At 48.9% G+C, this 15609-nt stretch overlaps 4 protein-coding genes across 4 annotated transcripts; 2 read left to right on the top strand and 2 right to left on the bottom strand.

Annotated features, from left to right (window-relative positions):
* Positions 1 to 43: 43 nt before the first annotated feature.
* On the bottom strand, positions 44 to 1615 carry ASPSYDRAFT_42980 (transcription factor SUA7). The gene has a single exon (XM_040846574.1). The coding sequence runs from the start codon at positions 1524 to 1526 to the stop codon at positions 471 to 473; it is 1056 nt and encodes a 351-aa protein (XP_040704917.1). The 5' UTR covers positions 1527 to 1615; the 3' UTR covers positions 44 to 470.
* Positions 1616 to 2785: 1170 nt separating this feature from the next.
* ASPSYDRAFT_147260 (ATP synthase subunit H) lies at positions 2786 to 3052 on the top strand (the record flags this gene model as incomplete). The annotated part of the gene is made up of 1 exon (XM_040841700.1): positions 2786 to 3052. A coding segment is annotated over one exon (267 nt), but the record flags the coding sequence as incomplete, so codon positions are not given.
* Positions 3053 to 5670: 2618 nt separating this feature from the next.
* ASPSYDRAFT_146244 (DUF1765 domain-containing protein) lies at positions 5671 to 9150 on the top strand (the record flags this gene model as incomplete). The annotated part of the gene is made up of 3 exons (XM_040841602.1): positions 5671 to 6533; positions 6599 to 8170; positions 8235 to 9150. The coding sequence occupies 3 exons, from the start codon at positions 5671 to 5673 to the stop codon at positions 9148 to 9150; spliced, it is 3351 nt and encodes a 1116-aa protein (XP_040704919.1).
* A 1024-nt stretch (positions 9151 to 10174) lies between these two features.
* Positions 10175 to 12874, bottom strand: ASPSYDRAFT_147141 (M28 family metallopeptidase; the record flags this gene model as incomplete). The annotated part of the gene is made up of 2 exons (XM_040841683.1): positions 10175 to 10360; positions 10415 to 12874. The coding sequence occupies 2 exons, from the start codon at positions 12872 to 12874 to the stop codon at positions 10175 to 10177; spliced, it is 2646 nt and encodes an 881-aa protein (XP_040704920.1).
* Between the last annotated feature and the right edge of the window lie 2735 nt (positions 12875 to 15609).

Consider the following 15609-nt stretch of genomic DNA (forward strand, 5'->3'; position numbering starts at 1 on the left):
TGGGAACTACTAGTATACTTTCCTCACAACGTAAATGCCTTAAATTTACCGTTTGAAGAGGATGGACTCGGGTTTAATATTTGCTTTCCATTGGTAAAAAATTACGGGCAAAATTGAAATTGAATCCAGGTATGAGTTCTTCTCATCTCAATTTAGTCTCGTTGAATTGCCTTGCGAGCATACTAACGCCGAACTTAAGTATGAAATTAAAATGTATAAGAACGGAACTGCGAGGAAATGAATCCAGGGCCTCTAAATCCATGCTTTTCTTGCCTTCTTTTTTTTTTTTTTTTCTATTTTTCTTTGTATTTGGGTATCTTGGAGTGATAACCTACGGTATGATCTCCATGTTCTAAACTACGTAAATCAAGACATAAATGGGTAAGCGTGTTGGGAGCGAGCCACAAGACTGATGCCAAGCGTTCAAGTAAATAGGAAAAATAAAAAGAAAAAGCTTGGACGTATGCAGATTAGCTGGGGGGTAGGTTTTTCAGTGCGCCTTTTCCATCCTTGATCCATTCTTTATCAATCAAGCCCTCACGCTCAGCATAGAGTTGTTTGTAGGCGCCGCGTATTGTACCATCGCTGACATGTGCTACCTGAGATATTTCCTTCGCGGACTTAGGGTGGCCCATTAAGTATGAGGCCATGTAGATGCAAGCCGCAACAATGGAAAGTGGCGAGCGTCCAGCGAGATTGCCCTCGGTAGTTACGCGATCAGACAGAGACGATGATACGCTGGTGACTTGGAACGGAAGATCGAGGAGATTGCAGAAACGATTGCAAAGGTCGCTGGGCTTCGTGGAGGTCGTTGCCGTGTAGGTATCATTGGGATCAGGAACGCCTCCGTTCGAGACGACCGCATTATTCCGTTCAAGGTTCTGCGCGGTAAAGAACTTCTCTAGAGCCTTGTAAATGCGCCCAATTTCTTTTCGTGTTACCTTGGTAACAGCGAAAATTTCGGTGAAAGTGCGAGGAACTTTGCACTGGCGGCAGGCAATGAAAATACATCCGGCGATGATCACATCTTGCGACTTGCCCTTGAACGCCTTTGCGTCATCAACGATTTTGAAAAGATACTTGGCTGTGTCCGCCACGTTCTTTTGAATCCCGAAACCATCACATAGGGCACCGATTTCCTTGTATGCCGCAAGAAGGGCCTTGTTTGCCTTCTCGCTGGACTGTTTGTTTTGCGCGCGGTACAAATCGCGGACACGACCAGAGCCACCGCTAGCAATTTGAGTCTCCAGCTGATCACCATTCAAGAGCGGGTTTGTAGCATCACCAACACGCGAAGGGTCATCGTTGTTCTGATCATCGTTCGAGAAGGTACGCCATTCAGAGTGCATATCGATCTCTCGATCCGCCAGCACCAGGCCACAGGAACCACAGACAGTTTCATGAGAGCCGGGGAATTCCAAATTTGGCGGCACTTCCTTGCATTCTGGGCAAATTACATGTGCCGAAAGATTCTTCCTCCATGGAGCGTTGGGGTCTTGCAGGGCTGCAGGGGATATGGAGGCCATCTTTGGTGATTTGGTAGTCTTGGCTTGTTCACGTAGCTGTTTCGGTGGTTTTGATGATTTCAAACGCTTAACCGCGAGCTTATTTTTTTGAGTAGAGAAACGAATGAACAGTGGCGAATACAGCTTGGCGGCTGTAGTTCGTCAACGGAGAATCGAGCACCCCGTTCTCAGTAGAAAATGAAAGAGTGGAAAACGAGCAGCGGCGCAAATATCGAGGACTTGGTCTTTCAAGTCACGTCTCTGCGTCACTGCCTTTCAAGATCATGTTAGCCACAAAGCCACAAGTGTTATGAAGACGATGAATCTGGTGGAAGGTGATGGAACAAAGCCCGATAGTATGGAATTCATCATCAAGCAAAAACTACGGCTCAGGACCATCTTGCCACCTAAATAATGATCTTCTATCTCTTTGAAGCTGGCGCCTCAAAGAGACGGAACAAAGGGCAGGATGTCAGGTTCTTCAAGTGACGCTTTACCTTTCCGAAATGGAGACTGATTCACAGAGCCAGCGGAAAGCACCTTCGCAGCAGCAGCACACAAAAAGGAGATCTCTTAAACAACTCCAAAGAACCTTTGAAGCCTTGAAACCAGACTTCTCCGACCGCGATAAACCAGTCAAGGTCTCCGTGAGTGAGCGATATCTCACGGAAAAGGGTCACAGAATCTGACAAGCCGCTACGAACGAGTCCGTACGGGAACGCGGGCAGCGAACCGGTGTCGACTGTCGAGTTTCAAGACGATCAGGCCGTGCGAAACAGCGAGGACGGTGTTTCGAGTGGTTGGCGAGGAGAGGAGGTGGAGTGTGAAGTTGGGCTGGAAGAGTCACTCTTGAGGCGAAGAGCCGCAGGCCGTGCTGAGTCATCCGCCAAGCCGAAGTCTCCCGAACAAACGTCCAACCTCGACTTCGGCTTCACGGATGAAAGCACTCGTGTCTTCGCAGATTCTACACCCGAGTCCTCTCATCTCCAATATCTCCACGATGATGTCTCAGTCTCTCAGGGCTTCGGTAAGCCATTTCTGATCTTTGCACATCGCTCAGCGCGGTCGATTCCTGATGCTAACCCCTTTCGCAGCGCTCCCTCTTCTCCCGCGTCTCTCGGCAACAGGCCCCCTCTGTCGCCCGCCGCACCTTCCTGACCTCCGCTGTCCGCCGGGGTATGTAATCTGAGTCTCTGCTTTTTCCAATTTCCCGACTGCGACGTCTCTATTTACTGCAGTTGCGGGATTCTCGACGAGTCAACAAACTCTAACTTTCTACAGCCGACCCTGTCCAGGAACTCTACCTCCGTGAGCTCCGTGCCTACAAGCCTGCGCCGGTCAAGCCCGGTGACGCTGAGGCCCACACTCAGAAGTTCAGCGTTCCTGCTGCCCCCAAGTCCCCCGAAGAAGCCAGCCTCGCCAATGAGTTGAACTCCTACGAGACCCAGGAAGTTGAAGTTGAGGGCCAGGCCGCTACCGGCGAGGCCGCTCCTGTTGAGGAGAGCTGGTTTGAGGAGGAAGAGGAAGAGGCTCCCACCGCTCACTAAGTTTCTTTATGTTGTTAGAGAGCATGGTCCCGAGACTTGGGACTTATAGAGACCGGGTCGGGACTGCAACGTTTTCTTCTGTTGAGTTCTGAAGGAACTGTAAATTAAAGCTACTTGGAGCACATGAAATTTTCCTTGAATCGTCATATACATTGTCCTTAAGAATCAAAGTAGAAAATAATCCCGTTATCGATGTAGGGCCGCAAGTGTGGAATTGATACTGACAAGACTTGAATATCATTTAAACAACTGGCATAATTGCACGGGCAAAGTGCTCGTTCTCTTTGGATCTGGCAGTAGGAGGTCAGTAAGCAGATTGAATTGAACAATGATGACTCGATTGTGCGACATATTGTAGTCATTATGCCGCCTATACGGAGTAGTTAATTAGGAACCGTCACGCCAGAGTCTGAAAGATAATCCATCGATATGTAAAATTAGAATATTAGCGCGCTAATTTGACTCTTCTTTCGTAGGGATTGGTACTACGGATGCAGGGGATTCTACCATATCAAAAGCGGACCAAAGTGTGAGAGAGATACGACAGCCCCAGAGCTAGACCGCTAGGCAGGGCTTTTTTTTTTTTTTTTTCTATTTGTCTCTTCAGTCGCCTGAATACGTAATAGTTGGAGTTCTCCGCATTCCTGCACAATGATACATGTGTAGTCGTCTAGTCGATACTGCGCTAGGTCTAACCACTGAAGTACTACATCGCAGAAACAAGAAATGGGGCGGACTAGCTTATACTGAGGTGTACCAGCACGTTGAGATAAGACAGGGTTTCTGAAGACTGTAGAGTAGTATTGGGTTAAGACCCCAAACAGTGGAAACCCCTCACGCTTGTCAAGCAAGACGAGTCGGAAGTTCGTGAGAAGGGAGCTGATGGAATGTTGCTGGTCGCCTGGTGCACAGCAGAAGATATGTTGTCATGCATCCGGGAACCTGTACAACATTCTCGGGAAGGGGCTCGTACTGAAGCGTAATTAGGTCGTAGAGGATTATTTTTGAATAGTTTGGTGACAAGACGTGTGATGGGTCAGATATGGGGCGAGCTGAGTTTCTTAGCTGGGATATATGGAGCGGAAGAAAGAGAATATCAACAGCAATGTGGATGTCTTCGATTGAGCATCATATGCAGTGTCCATCTCTAATGGATTCGGAATGATAGACAATACTAAAGTTTCCCCAATATGGAGAGCCCAGCCCACAAGAGCAACAGGTAACATGGAAGGGTCAGCGCAAACGGTCTGACAGAGGGAGGTTGGTTGTCGGAAACGGGGAATGTACGTGGACATCTGCAGCGTAAGTAGTAGTTACACCCATCCTGCAAGAAAGGCTGCACACTTATTATCGTCCTTGCAGCTCAACATATGCTTGAGTACTCGAATTTGAGGATTTGACATCATCCCCTCGAGTCCCAGCTGTTGCTCAAATGCTCAACAGCTCGAACATTGAAACCCCCGACGCCGGAAGTTTAGTATCGTATCGTACAATACAATACCATGTCAAATAGCGCGACTAGTAGTAAAGCAGTAGTAGTAAACTTATATTGAGAGTCACAGAAACTATTAAGGTAATCCCAATAATGCGATACGAATAAGACGAAGGAAAACCGCACTGTTATACTCCAAAAAATGGATGAGAGACGGAGGAGAAACACCATGGCCCGGTACAATAGTGTTTGTTTGGCTTCACGGGGTGGCGGTGACCCTCACAGCCTTGTCTGATTTAGATCCCAGATCTGACAATAAACAGTCGGATTGTCGGATTTGTCCGGCCACCCTCAAGTTCTACCATCTATTAATATTGCCAGCTCCTCAAAGAGTTCTCTTTATTTAACTTCCACTTCCGCCCTTGTCTCCGAGTCAGCAACCGAGGGAGAATAAGCAACGACTGGCTGGCTGCGTCTGGTATGTAAAGTTTTGGTAATACCGCCCAAGGGAACATCTTCGGCTCCCCTGTTCCCTCTCTTTGTGCCTCTCTCTCTCTCTTGCCCTCTTCTCTTTCTCTGGCGACTTCATTCCATTCGTTTAACACCTTTAATGGAAAGGGGGAGGGGTACGAAAGAAGGAAACGAAGAATCCTTCGTCCAATCTCAACCCCCTGCTGCCAATTAATTCATCGATCGTTCCTCCGCTGTCGATCAACCGCACGCCTCCTCCCTTTGCTCCAGCATTAGTCCAGCTAACCCTCTCTGTCCCTAGCCTGCGACAAGCCAGCGGTTTTTGGAAGCTCCCTGTTTCGCTACCCCAGGAATCAAGCAGCTTCAGCCCCTCGTTATCGAGTACCGTGCCATCTCTATTCGACCGCGTTGCCTTTCGGTTTTGCCTGCGCCTACGCCCTGTGCTTGCACTGCCATCCCTCTCTCGCGACCACCACCTTCTCGAGCCCTTCCTCGACCCTTCAATCCTGTCGTCATATAGCGGTTCAGTGTTCTTCGAAGGAGCCCGTATTCTCATGCAATAACCTCGCTTTCTGTCGACTGTTTTTACATGGAGGAACTGGTCTTGTCGAAATCAACAACAGCTACTGTCCACCCCCAGTCGGGGGGGTGAGCTACACTTCTCTAGGAGCGCCTGCGACAGAACTCCAGCAGACAGCACTGGCTGTACCCGGTCATGTCTTCTTCTGCTCCCGAGGTCACGACAACTCACCAGGATGACCAGGAAAGTTGGTTATCCCGTGCCGCGAGCTACAACAATCTTCCCGACCTATCCACATCTGAGCCGGGCTCTCCGGGGCTCCGAAGGACTTTCTCGGACTTGACATTCCAGAAACAGTCCGACTCCCCGTCGAAAGAAGATGTGGCAGCTGGGAAAGATATCTTAAGGCGGACTTCCCTCCGTCGCTCCAAGGAAAAGTCGACCGTTGCGGTATCCCGTTTCACTGTCTCCACTGAGGACTTGGCCGATACTCCCCCTTCAGAGCCTCCGGAGCCTCCACCAAAAGTTCCGCAAACTAGACCCCCATCACCTGTTGCTCGACCTTCCAAAGCGCGTTCAATGTCAGGGAGGCTTGTTAGTTTTGCGCGAAAGCCATGGATGTCAAGCTCCCCGAACCGACCAGGCTCCCCTCCGTCGAAAACGTCCCGCCTGCGGACCCTCCAGGGAGAAGACTCGTCGTCGCAAGCTCCATCTTCTCGAAGCTCTGGGAGCCTAGATCTGGCGAGAGGTTCTGATCCCGCTGCGCCGAGCCGTAAGCGAACAATACTAAGCAAACGACCTCGCCGTCCGATGGTCGCCGTTGTAACCCAAAGTCGGGCCGACAGTCCGAGCACACAAAGCAGTCCATCACCGAGATCCTTACTCCCCAAGGGGTCCCTGGAGAGGCTCACATCATCTTTTAATGTATCAACTCCAGTGCTTCCACCGACTTCGAAGACGACTGGCCCTTCTGGCAATAGTTCTGGGGGCCAGGATCCTCCTAGGAAGAAGGACGAACTTTGGAACGCCTTTCGGGGTCTCGAAGCCGACTTTCAAAAGTATGTAACCATTTTAAGGGTGGCGTGAGATTTCGCTGTGCGGATACTGACATTTTGATCTCCAGGTTTCAAACCAAATCCAGTGCACTTAAAGCAAACGTTATTCGCTCTTCACTCGTAACGTTTCTCAACCGACCCCATCCCCCACAGAACATCAAAACTTTGAGACCCGAAGACCTAGATCGGCGGGTAACCATACTCAATAAATGGTGGACCGGGTTGCTAGACATGCTAAACGGCAAACATAATCAATCCATTTCAGGTACAGATAGACCAGTGTACTTGGAAGCAGTGGTTGGCATAATGTCTCGTCCTGAATGGAGAGTACCGTTCCCAATGCCAATTCCTGATACCCAGCTACCTAAGCCACTCCAGCACACGGCAACATCTATTTCAGAGACCTCTGAAGCATCTTCAGGATCAGACTTTCTTGTGGAGTCTATCCATCATAACATAAGGAACATATTCACGCAAAACCTAATGACTCAAATGGCTTTTGTGGTTGAAAGAATGTCTATGAGGCACGCCCCTGCCAGTTTGGTTTCATTTTGTGGTAAAGCTTGTGCTTATGCATTCTTTTTCTGCCCTGGTGTGGCAGATGTTCTCGTCAGGCTTTGGAATGTACCGCCTAACGTTTTCCGGCGGGTATACGCCGAGTCTCACGTTGACACGACCAGTGGGCTTCGTGCAATGGCTCAGGAGCTTGCTTTGAACTTTCCTCCAGCTTTACGACCCTTGTCGTTCCATGCGCATACGGCTTTAGTACGATATCTTCGCCAGAAGCCCGATGTTCCGTTGAATATAACTCAAATTCAGTGGCAAAGTCCTTGGGTGTCTCGATGGTGTGGCAGAGACACTGATCTTTTCTACGTCTTCGTCAAGTACATCCATTTGCTGTACGCGGACGCCATACCATCATACCTTGAAAAGAGCGGGCGCGTCCTATCCCCAGGCTTGCTTCCGATCCATGCTCAAATTCTTGTTGTTCTCGAGGATACTCTATACAAGCAGTCCCAAGGCCCAGCACAAGAGGCTTCTCGTAATACCGCAGCAATCACTTTCGACGATTTCATTGAAGGCGCTGATGGATCGGCTTCGGCGCTTCCGCTAGGAACCGCTAACAGCCATCGCTCTATGGCAGAGAACCGCTTGATCATACTTCTCCGAGACTACCTTTCCGAGTCCTCGCTTGAACCCAGCCACGCTCGATTACTCTATGCCGAGTCATTCTGCCTAATCTTGAAAACAACAGCGCAGCGAACCTCCTTGTTTGATCATAATGCGTGCTTTCTGCTATGCGACTTTGTCGAGGAAGTCATACCTATAATTGCACGGTACTCGAAAATGATAGAGATGGACTTATTCGACTGGAAATTTTGGCTTGAAGCTTGTCGCCAAATGATGCAAAGCCACAATTCACTCACTGAAGTTCGGGTCTTCTCATTTTTATTTGGCATTTGGGGTACATGGACCGGCTCCGAGGAAAGGAAAGCAGACCTCTGCCTCGGATTCCTGCTCGATGAGCCCCTATTTTATCATTATTTTAGTCACTGGAGCCCCATGGTCCGCGCCTATTTCCACCGTCTTCTGTGTTGGCGGTTGGGTAGGTTTAACGGTGACCCAACACCGCTTGACTCGTGAGTGTACCAATGACCTGCTGAGCATCAGTGTCGCTGGGAATACTAATAATAATCGTGGCAGTATTATATATGAGACCCTATCGAATCGATTACAGCGCCTTTGGGGGTTTTATCTAGCCACTCAAACCAAAGCAGAAAGTGGTCTCGCGGCACCATTGTCTTCTGCACCCTGTACACCAGCACCAGGACGCCGAATAATCATTATTCGATGTGATAACCCGATGTCCCCTTCGAATCTTTTTATGTCCTTCGATCGTGTACTCCCCCAATCGGCACCTGGGCAAGCTTCGAACACGAATTCCGCAAAAGTAGATGCTGTTTCCGAAACCGATAATCCCCCGAAAAAGCGATGGAATATCCTCAAGGCCGTGTTTGGCTCCTCTCGGTCGAATGAAGAGGTCTCCTCAGCCAGCAGCTCTGATGATTCTGATACAACGGTTTCGGACTCGCCAGCAGCTGGAGAGAAAACCCTGGATGTCAGCTCCCCTGGGGATCATTGTCGACCAAAGACCCCGCATCAACCGTATACCTTCAAATTTTCATTGGAGTGGATGGACCGGCCACAGTGGCCAAGTAAAAATAAGCGATTATACATCCCCTCTCTTCCTGTTGCGTCACAGCTACATTTACAGCTTCGAAGGTCAACGCTCAAAGCGGATGATGGTGATACAACCTCCGACGACACCACTGACTCTGAAACCGAAGAAGATGACGTGAAACGAGATATTCCTGGTACGGGCACCAATGGCACAGCTCATATCAATAGAAGAATCGAAAGTTCATCAAAAAATTACGATCAAACTGTTGCGGCCGATGATAAGCTTGCCTCTAGCAAGTACGCTGGTCGCGCTCTTGCGGAATGGGCACAGATTGTGTCAGAGTGTGATAGCTTCTTTTCCCGGAGGCGTGACGAGGGCGTGCCCTGTGATCGCATGGTGGAAACCCCAACGCTGGGCGTTGAGGGTTTCCGGAAGTAACCAACTGGGTAATGTCCTCAGAAGTGTTGCTGGCATTCTGTTCGGCCTTTTCATCTATTCGCATACATGTCACCGACTAGAGAAGCTTGCACCCTCTATCAAAAACTGGCCGACTGGTCACTACCGGGTCTACGTCTTACTTAATTTCTTTTCCCTCTGTTTCTCTTCCTGTCTTCTAATAACTGGCATCTCAAATGGCAATTCTGGGAAACATCAAACAATCATACATCATGGTCTGGGCGGCACAATGCATTACATGGATTCGTTAATCAACTTCTTTATCTTCCTCTGTCTCCCTGTATATATTCCTCCGATACATACCATTCCGCATCATAATGTCCCCGGCGCACAACGTGGTTAAAGGCTCATTTCATGCGTTTTGTTTTTGTTTTATTTATTTTTTGCGTCCTTTCCTTTGTCCGATTTTTCGTATTTCAGCATCGGCCTAACGCGGGAGGTTGCCAGCTTTGGGTGTCAAGTCATATCTACGGTTCTGTTTTTTTTTTTTTTTTGCGCCATTTTTATTCTTTTAGCAACCAAGAGGTGTGGGATGTTACTCCATAGCTACAGTCGGTGCGGGATATGGAAATAAAAATGGAAGTAGATCTGGTTCTGGATCTCTTTTTTTCTCTTTGAGTTCAATATGCCGTTATTGTTATATATCACGTACTAGTAGGCAGTACGCTACTATATTATGCATAGTAGATCAACGAGCAGATAATTAAAGTCAAGCGCATTGACTTTTGAGCTCGAAGTACTCAAGGAAGAGAGGACTCGTTTCATACATACCGGGGTGTAAACAGTGATAGAATAGATTTCTGGTGATGATGTGACATATGCATACAGAGTAGAAGAAAGGTTAAGATGACATATATGTACGGTAGACAAGAGGCCATGGAGGCAATGAAGACAAATAGGTAGGTATGGGAGTCTAGAGAGTTCCTGGGGAAGTAGATCGGAGAATATATATGCAGGTGTAGTCGCTGAGAAAAAAAAGACATATACGAGTAGAAAAGGAGGTCAATCAGTCATGTAATAACTTGTCGCCCGCATCGAGTATAATGCCGGCGATTCGATCCACCCATTCCTGTGTTAGCGTCCAGTTTTTCGCTTCGAGACTGTCCTGGATAGCTGGAAAGATGGCGGCGTCGTAGCCGGACCAAAGCTGGGGTCCAAAGACGACGTGTTTGAATTGTGTACGGTTGGGTATCTGGAGCTGGTTAGTTATCCGTTGCTTCAGTGTCAAGTGATGTGTTGTACTCACTCCGCCGCCAAACCGGTTGTCAAGAAGGTTGACGTCGAGTTTGGCCATCCGGAAATTGTGTGACATGCGCTGCAGTGCTATCATGTTATTCTCAAACCCGCCAGCACCCCATACAGCATCGTGCCATAGCTTTGGCCACCGTTGGAACTGCTCCGCGTCCCCTCGAAACTTTGAGGTGGCATTGTACAAAGGTGTTAGGTTGACGGAGGCATCCTTTGAGGCGCTGTTGTCGATAGGCATATCCTTGGATTTTGCATAACGTTCCAGGTCAATAACATAACTAGCCAAGCGCTCTGCGTATACCTCCACATCGTACGGTAGGATCGGATTATCAGCAAACTGAAGGAGTAGCAAGCCCCAGAACTGGCCGAGGATCTTGTGATACTGGAAGCCAGGGTCACCAAACTTCGTCATCCAATCATAGTTTTCATGGCAACTGTGGTAGGGGTACGGGTCTCCGGTAAACCCAAAGTCTATACTAGAGATTCCGGCGAGGTCCTGGAAAGGCACATAATCACTTCCGGCACCTAGGGGTCCGAAACTCTTCTTTTTCTGTTCCCAGATGTCTTTCAGTGTCTCATTGGTGACAGGATCCGAAATGCGACCCAGAACTTGCATGACAACCCGCTCATATAGAGGACAGCCGGCAGCTTCAAAGTCTGTGCCGCTAACACCAACGTCAACGTTGATATAGGCGTACGCATTCCCACGTAGGTTGTCCATACTTTCCTCCACGTGCTCAGTAGAACCGATCAGATTATATTCTTCTGCATCCCAGCTAGCAAACTCGATCGTCCGTAGTGGTCGCCAGCCTAACGTGAGAAGTTCACCAAAGACACGAACAAGCTCGAGGAAGACAGCAGTTCCGCTACCTGGGTCTGCACTTCCCAAGCACCATGAATCGCGATGGCTACCGACGATGATTTTCTTCTCGGGTTCTTCCATCCCATAAATCCTTCCAATGACGTTGTATATGGGCTGTCGGTCTTCTTCATCTTGAATGTTCATTAGATTGACAATAGGTGATTTTTCATCACCTGTCCACCAGTGCTTGACCTCGGGAACACCACCAATCCATTTCTTCGGTACCTTTGAGCCATGACCCTCGAGCACCTGCAGAAGCCTCTGGGCGTCGCGCCAGGCCAAGGGAAGACTAGGGATTCCTGGCGCACCAGGTGCCTGATCGAGGCTTAACCTCGTTTTCATTTTAGGGGTTGATGCAAACCCCGGGGATAGGAGATCTCCAACCACGTAAGACATCTGGCTGACGGCGCCTCTCTGGACGCCATCCGACGGCATAAACCGTCCATCCGGGTACGCTGCACCTCGGACAAATCCATCATCGGACGGATCGGAGTAAATGATGCAGCCCGCAGCTCCAGCGAGTTCGGCGGCTTTGACTTTCAAAGCACGGTCTGACTCGGTCCCATAATATCGAACAAGAGCGATTGAACCGTTCAAGTTAACCCCCTTGTCTGTTAAATGTTGGAAATCCTTCCGAGACCCGTAATTCGCGTAAACGAGGTGACCCGTAACATTTCCTGATTTTGAGTGCCCGTGAAATACGGGCGTCTCAGCATCCTGTTCTTCAAGAATGGCCTCCCACTTGAGGTCAGGAGGATCCACAATAGCTACCCTTCTTCCATCCTTCTGAGGGTAGTTCATATACACCTGGTACTCTTCCATGTTTATCGCCTCCAACCCCGCATCCTCGAATGCTCGTTGTATCCATTCGGCAAGCACGTAGCTTCCTTCCGTGCCTGCTATGTGCGGGAACTCCGTCACCCTCCTTAAATTCTCGGCGATATTTGACTCGTTGATGTGACCTTGTACGAAATTCTCCACTGACGCTGCGTTATAACTCTGACCAACCACAAAGCGTGAACTGAGGTTAAATATATCCGAAACAACGAAAACGTAAATTATGGCGACAACGAGTAGTAGCCCGAACAGGCGTAGCATGATAATACATCCATTGGAGCTCAAGCTCGTCCGGGCTGCATTCAGATCAATAGTAAATTTGAAATTCGGCAGATATCGACGGAACGGGAGGTTTATTGACGATAGAGTTCGGCTCAGATTGCTGAAGGGTTTCGAAAATCGAGATCGTAACCGGGAGCGTTGAGATGTCTGTTGGCCGCCATCCTCGACATCCATCTGATCAAGTTCTCCGCGCAACTCCTCCAGCGACCCCCTTTCCGACGCAGCAGGTGAAGAGTATAGATCATCGACGCTATTTCGAACAGACTCTACTGTAGGAGGATGGTACCCATGCGGTCGGGTTTGAGGCCCATCGCGAGCGGCGGTCCTGCGGTCATCGTGAAGCAGGGCCTGGCCTTCCGGATCGTCGCTCCCTTGGTCAGGAAGATGTGTTCGGGACGAGCTGGCTCGGTTGGAAGTTGCCTCTTCATAAGACGGTATCGGAAGGGCATCGTATTCATGTTTCTCATCTATAGCCATGGCGGATGGATCGGGACTCTAGGGAGCCGTGCGAGCAGGACAGAAAGGCAGGGAGCGGCGCAGCGGGATCATGATCTGGGGAAAGGAACGGCTAGCATAGACATGCTCCCTGAAACGGAACGATCGAAGTAAAACTAACGGCGAGAAAGAGCGATAAGAATAACAAGATTAAGGCCAACAAGAAAAAGAGAGCGGATGGCTTCTCGTCGGGGAAGGGTTGAGAAGTGTCGATTACGGGGTAAGGATGAGGTGAGGGAGAGCGAAGCCACTTGGGATTGGCATTGGCATCTCCAAACGCTCGCGGGCGAACAACCAAGACTCACGCGTGGCGCAGGCAATTCATGAACAGACCCACTGGAACTATCAGGCAGACGAGTTCAGTGGTTTCTGGAATTCTTATTCCATTCCGAGCCTGGGGATTATTAAGGAGCATGAGGTTTTTCACTGGGCGTGGCGACATGGAATGGAACTGCAGCCATAGTATGTTATATTTACCACATACATCCCTTGTTCAGGCCTCTTATCAGCAGCCGTTTAAAGGGCAAAACCGTGGCCCAACAGGCACTTCCCATGCCCAGACAGACGCCCTGCTCTCATGGGCTGGTGGCTCGATGGCTACGTTTCAGCATAAATCACGCAAGCTTATTAATTATACATGGCATAACTTACTACCGCCTTAGTATGTGACTCGCACGTATATCCTGACTAATCATGTTTTTGTCGCAAACAGACATCATGGGCCAATTTCGCTGGTAACTCCTGATATATGCAGAATTCCGGTCTGTATAATGGATTAGAAACAGTAAATCATGGCAGAGATAACAAATCTGATATGGTGTCACGAAAGCTACTGGTTGCCTCTGCGTGCACGCTGACTATAAACCGTGACTACTCGAGGAAAGTCACATGGTGCTATAAGAGATGTACTTATGCGGGTATGAACAAAATGCCGTTGCTTAGTTAAAGGATTGTGGATCGATAGGATGGCGGCTGTTTTGGCCTCGGGAGATGAGTATTGGTCTACTTTCCGTGGAAATATATAACTTTACAACGCAGTACGCCACACTATATATTGAGGCTTATCCGCATTTTAAATCGGAATATCGTGAAGACCACTGTGGACACACCAGCATAAACCAGGCTAAATATAATAGTCACTCTTCTTTTTTTATAAAGCAAGCAATCCAATGAATGGCCATGGACGTTAGAGCCGAGCTGTCCCGCCGTTGAACACCGAGGCAAAGCGTGGGAGTACTGAGTAAGCAACAGCCCTGTAGGAAACCTGGCTTATCGAGCTCATACAGGTGGATAAATTGTACACTGCACACGTCTCACATATCCTTAATGCTCGTCAGTCGACGAAGGTTGGACTCGAGCTCTCAGTATTACTAGCGCAGCCGCCCCTCCATGAAGAAGTTGTATGGTCACGTCTGGCTGCAATCATAACAATGGTGAATTTCATTATAATATTAGAGTAGCCGTAGCTTTAGTTGCCTGTGGATGTGAGTGCACCAGAATCAAAGACGGTTTGTGTCAAAGGAAATTCTTCGGCTGAATGAGTGGACCCACAAGATAAGATTGATAATTTTCGTCTGACCGGGAACCAGAAGCGCCTCGAGTCTCGACTCGAGAATCGAGATCTTGACATCGATGATCGATTATTTCCCGCGGACGGGAAGTGGCAGGTGCCGATGTCGCAGCTTGTACACCCCTCATTGGCGTCATGCTTCATACTTCATACTGTATAAAGGCTTCTTTCACAGCATCCTTCAAACCCCGCTCATGGCCGAACTGGAATTAGGAAAACAACGCAGAAATACGCAGGTGCTCCCTAGCGAAGGAACTTTCTAGGAGATTGAGTATTGTCATATGGCTACAGGGAAACTTACGTAGACAACTACCAGGGTCGGCCTTCGTGATGTGAGAACTGCGGGTGGAGGAAGGAACAAAGAATCTTGACGCCCTTGAGTGCGCATTGTTGATGTGCCACTTTGACATGTCACATTGTAACTATTTCTTATAAAAATAGGAATGCGTCGGACATCGATTTGATTGAACGAAACCAGGTAGCGAGATGGTTCTGCACTTGTAGCCGGTTTCGCAAGTTGTGCTCCCGCTGGACAGTATCCCAATATCGTGAACCGGTGAAATAAGATGATATCTACGCAGTAATTGCAATCACTGTTGCCTATGAAAAGCAGCTAGAATCCCAATTTCCTCGTCTCGAAGGCTTCCATTGGACGGTCACCGAACACGGTGACCGAATATACTGAGAAACAAAGATCTCAGAAGTGTTCATAATGGCGGGCTCGGAGTAATTCACATTGCAGGAAGCAACAAACATGGAACTCGGATTATCCTTCGCACGTTGGGTCCGAGGGCATTAAATTATGAATGATAAGGTGTGCGTCTGTTGATGGTCGTTATCAAGTTAAAGCTAATTGTACAGGGCGGGGTAGATGGGTCTATGGCTACTTGGACATCTGAATAGTCGTTTCGACTAGCGAAAGCTCACATCCAAACAAGCCTTGTGATAGAAGAGTCGGTGAGTGCCGGACAGAAGGAGAAGCGAAGCTCCTGAGCAGATCGGAGAGCTTCCTGTCGAGGTGATTCCTGCGAGGTTCGGGACAGGATGAAGAGTACTGCGTATACCAGATCCTGGACACGGTCGACTTTTAGGGACGCTTCCAACAATTGTGGAAATCACTAAGCAGATCCCCAGAGATTTCCAGGCG

This window comes from Aspergillus sydowii, assembly GCF_001890705.1.
Source record: "Aspergillus sydowii CBS 593.65 unplaced genomic scaffold ASPSYscaffold_3, whole genome shotgun sequence".
In the NCBI taxonomy this organism is placed as follows: domain Eukaryota; kingdom Fungi; phylum Ascomycota; class Eurotiomycetes; order Eurotiales; family Aspergillaceae; genus Aspergillus; species Aspergillus sydowii.

Excerpts from the sequence above, each read along its gene's own strand:
- ASPSYDRAFT_42980 (XM_040846574.1), bottom strand. The coding sequence starts at position 1,526 with ATGGCCTCCATATCCCCTGCAGCCCTGCAAGACCCCAACGCTCCATGG.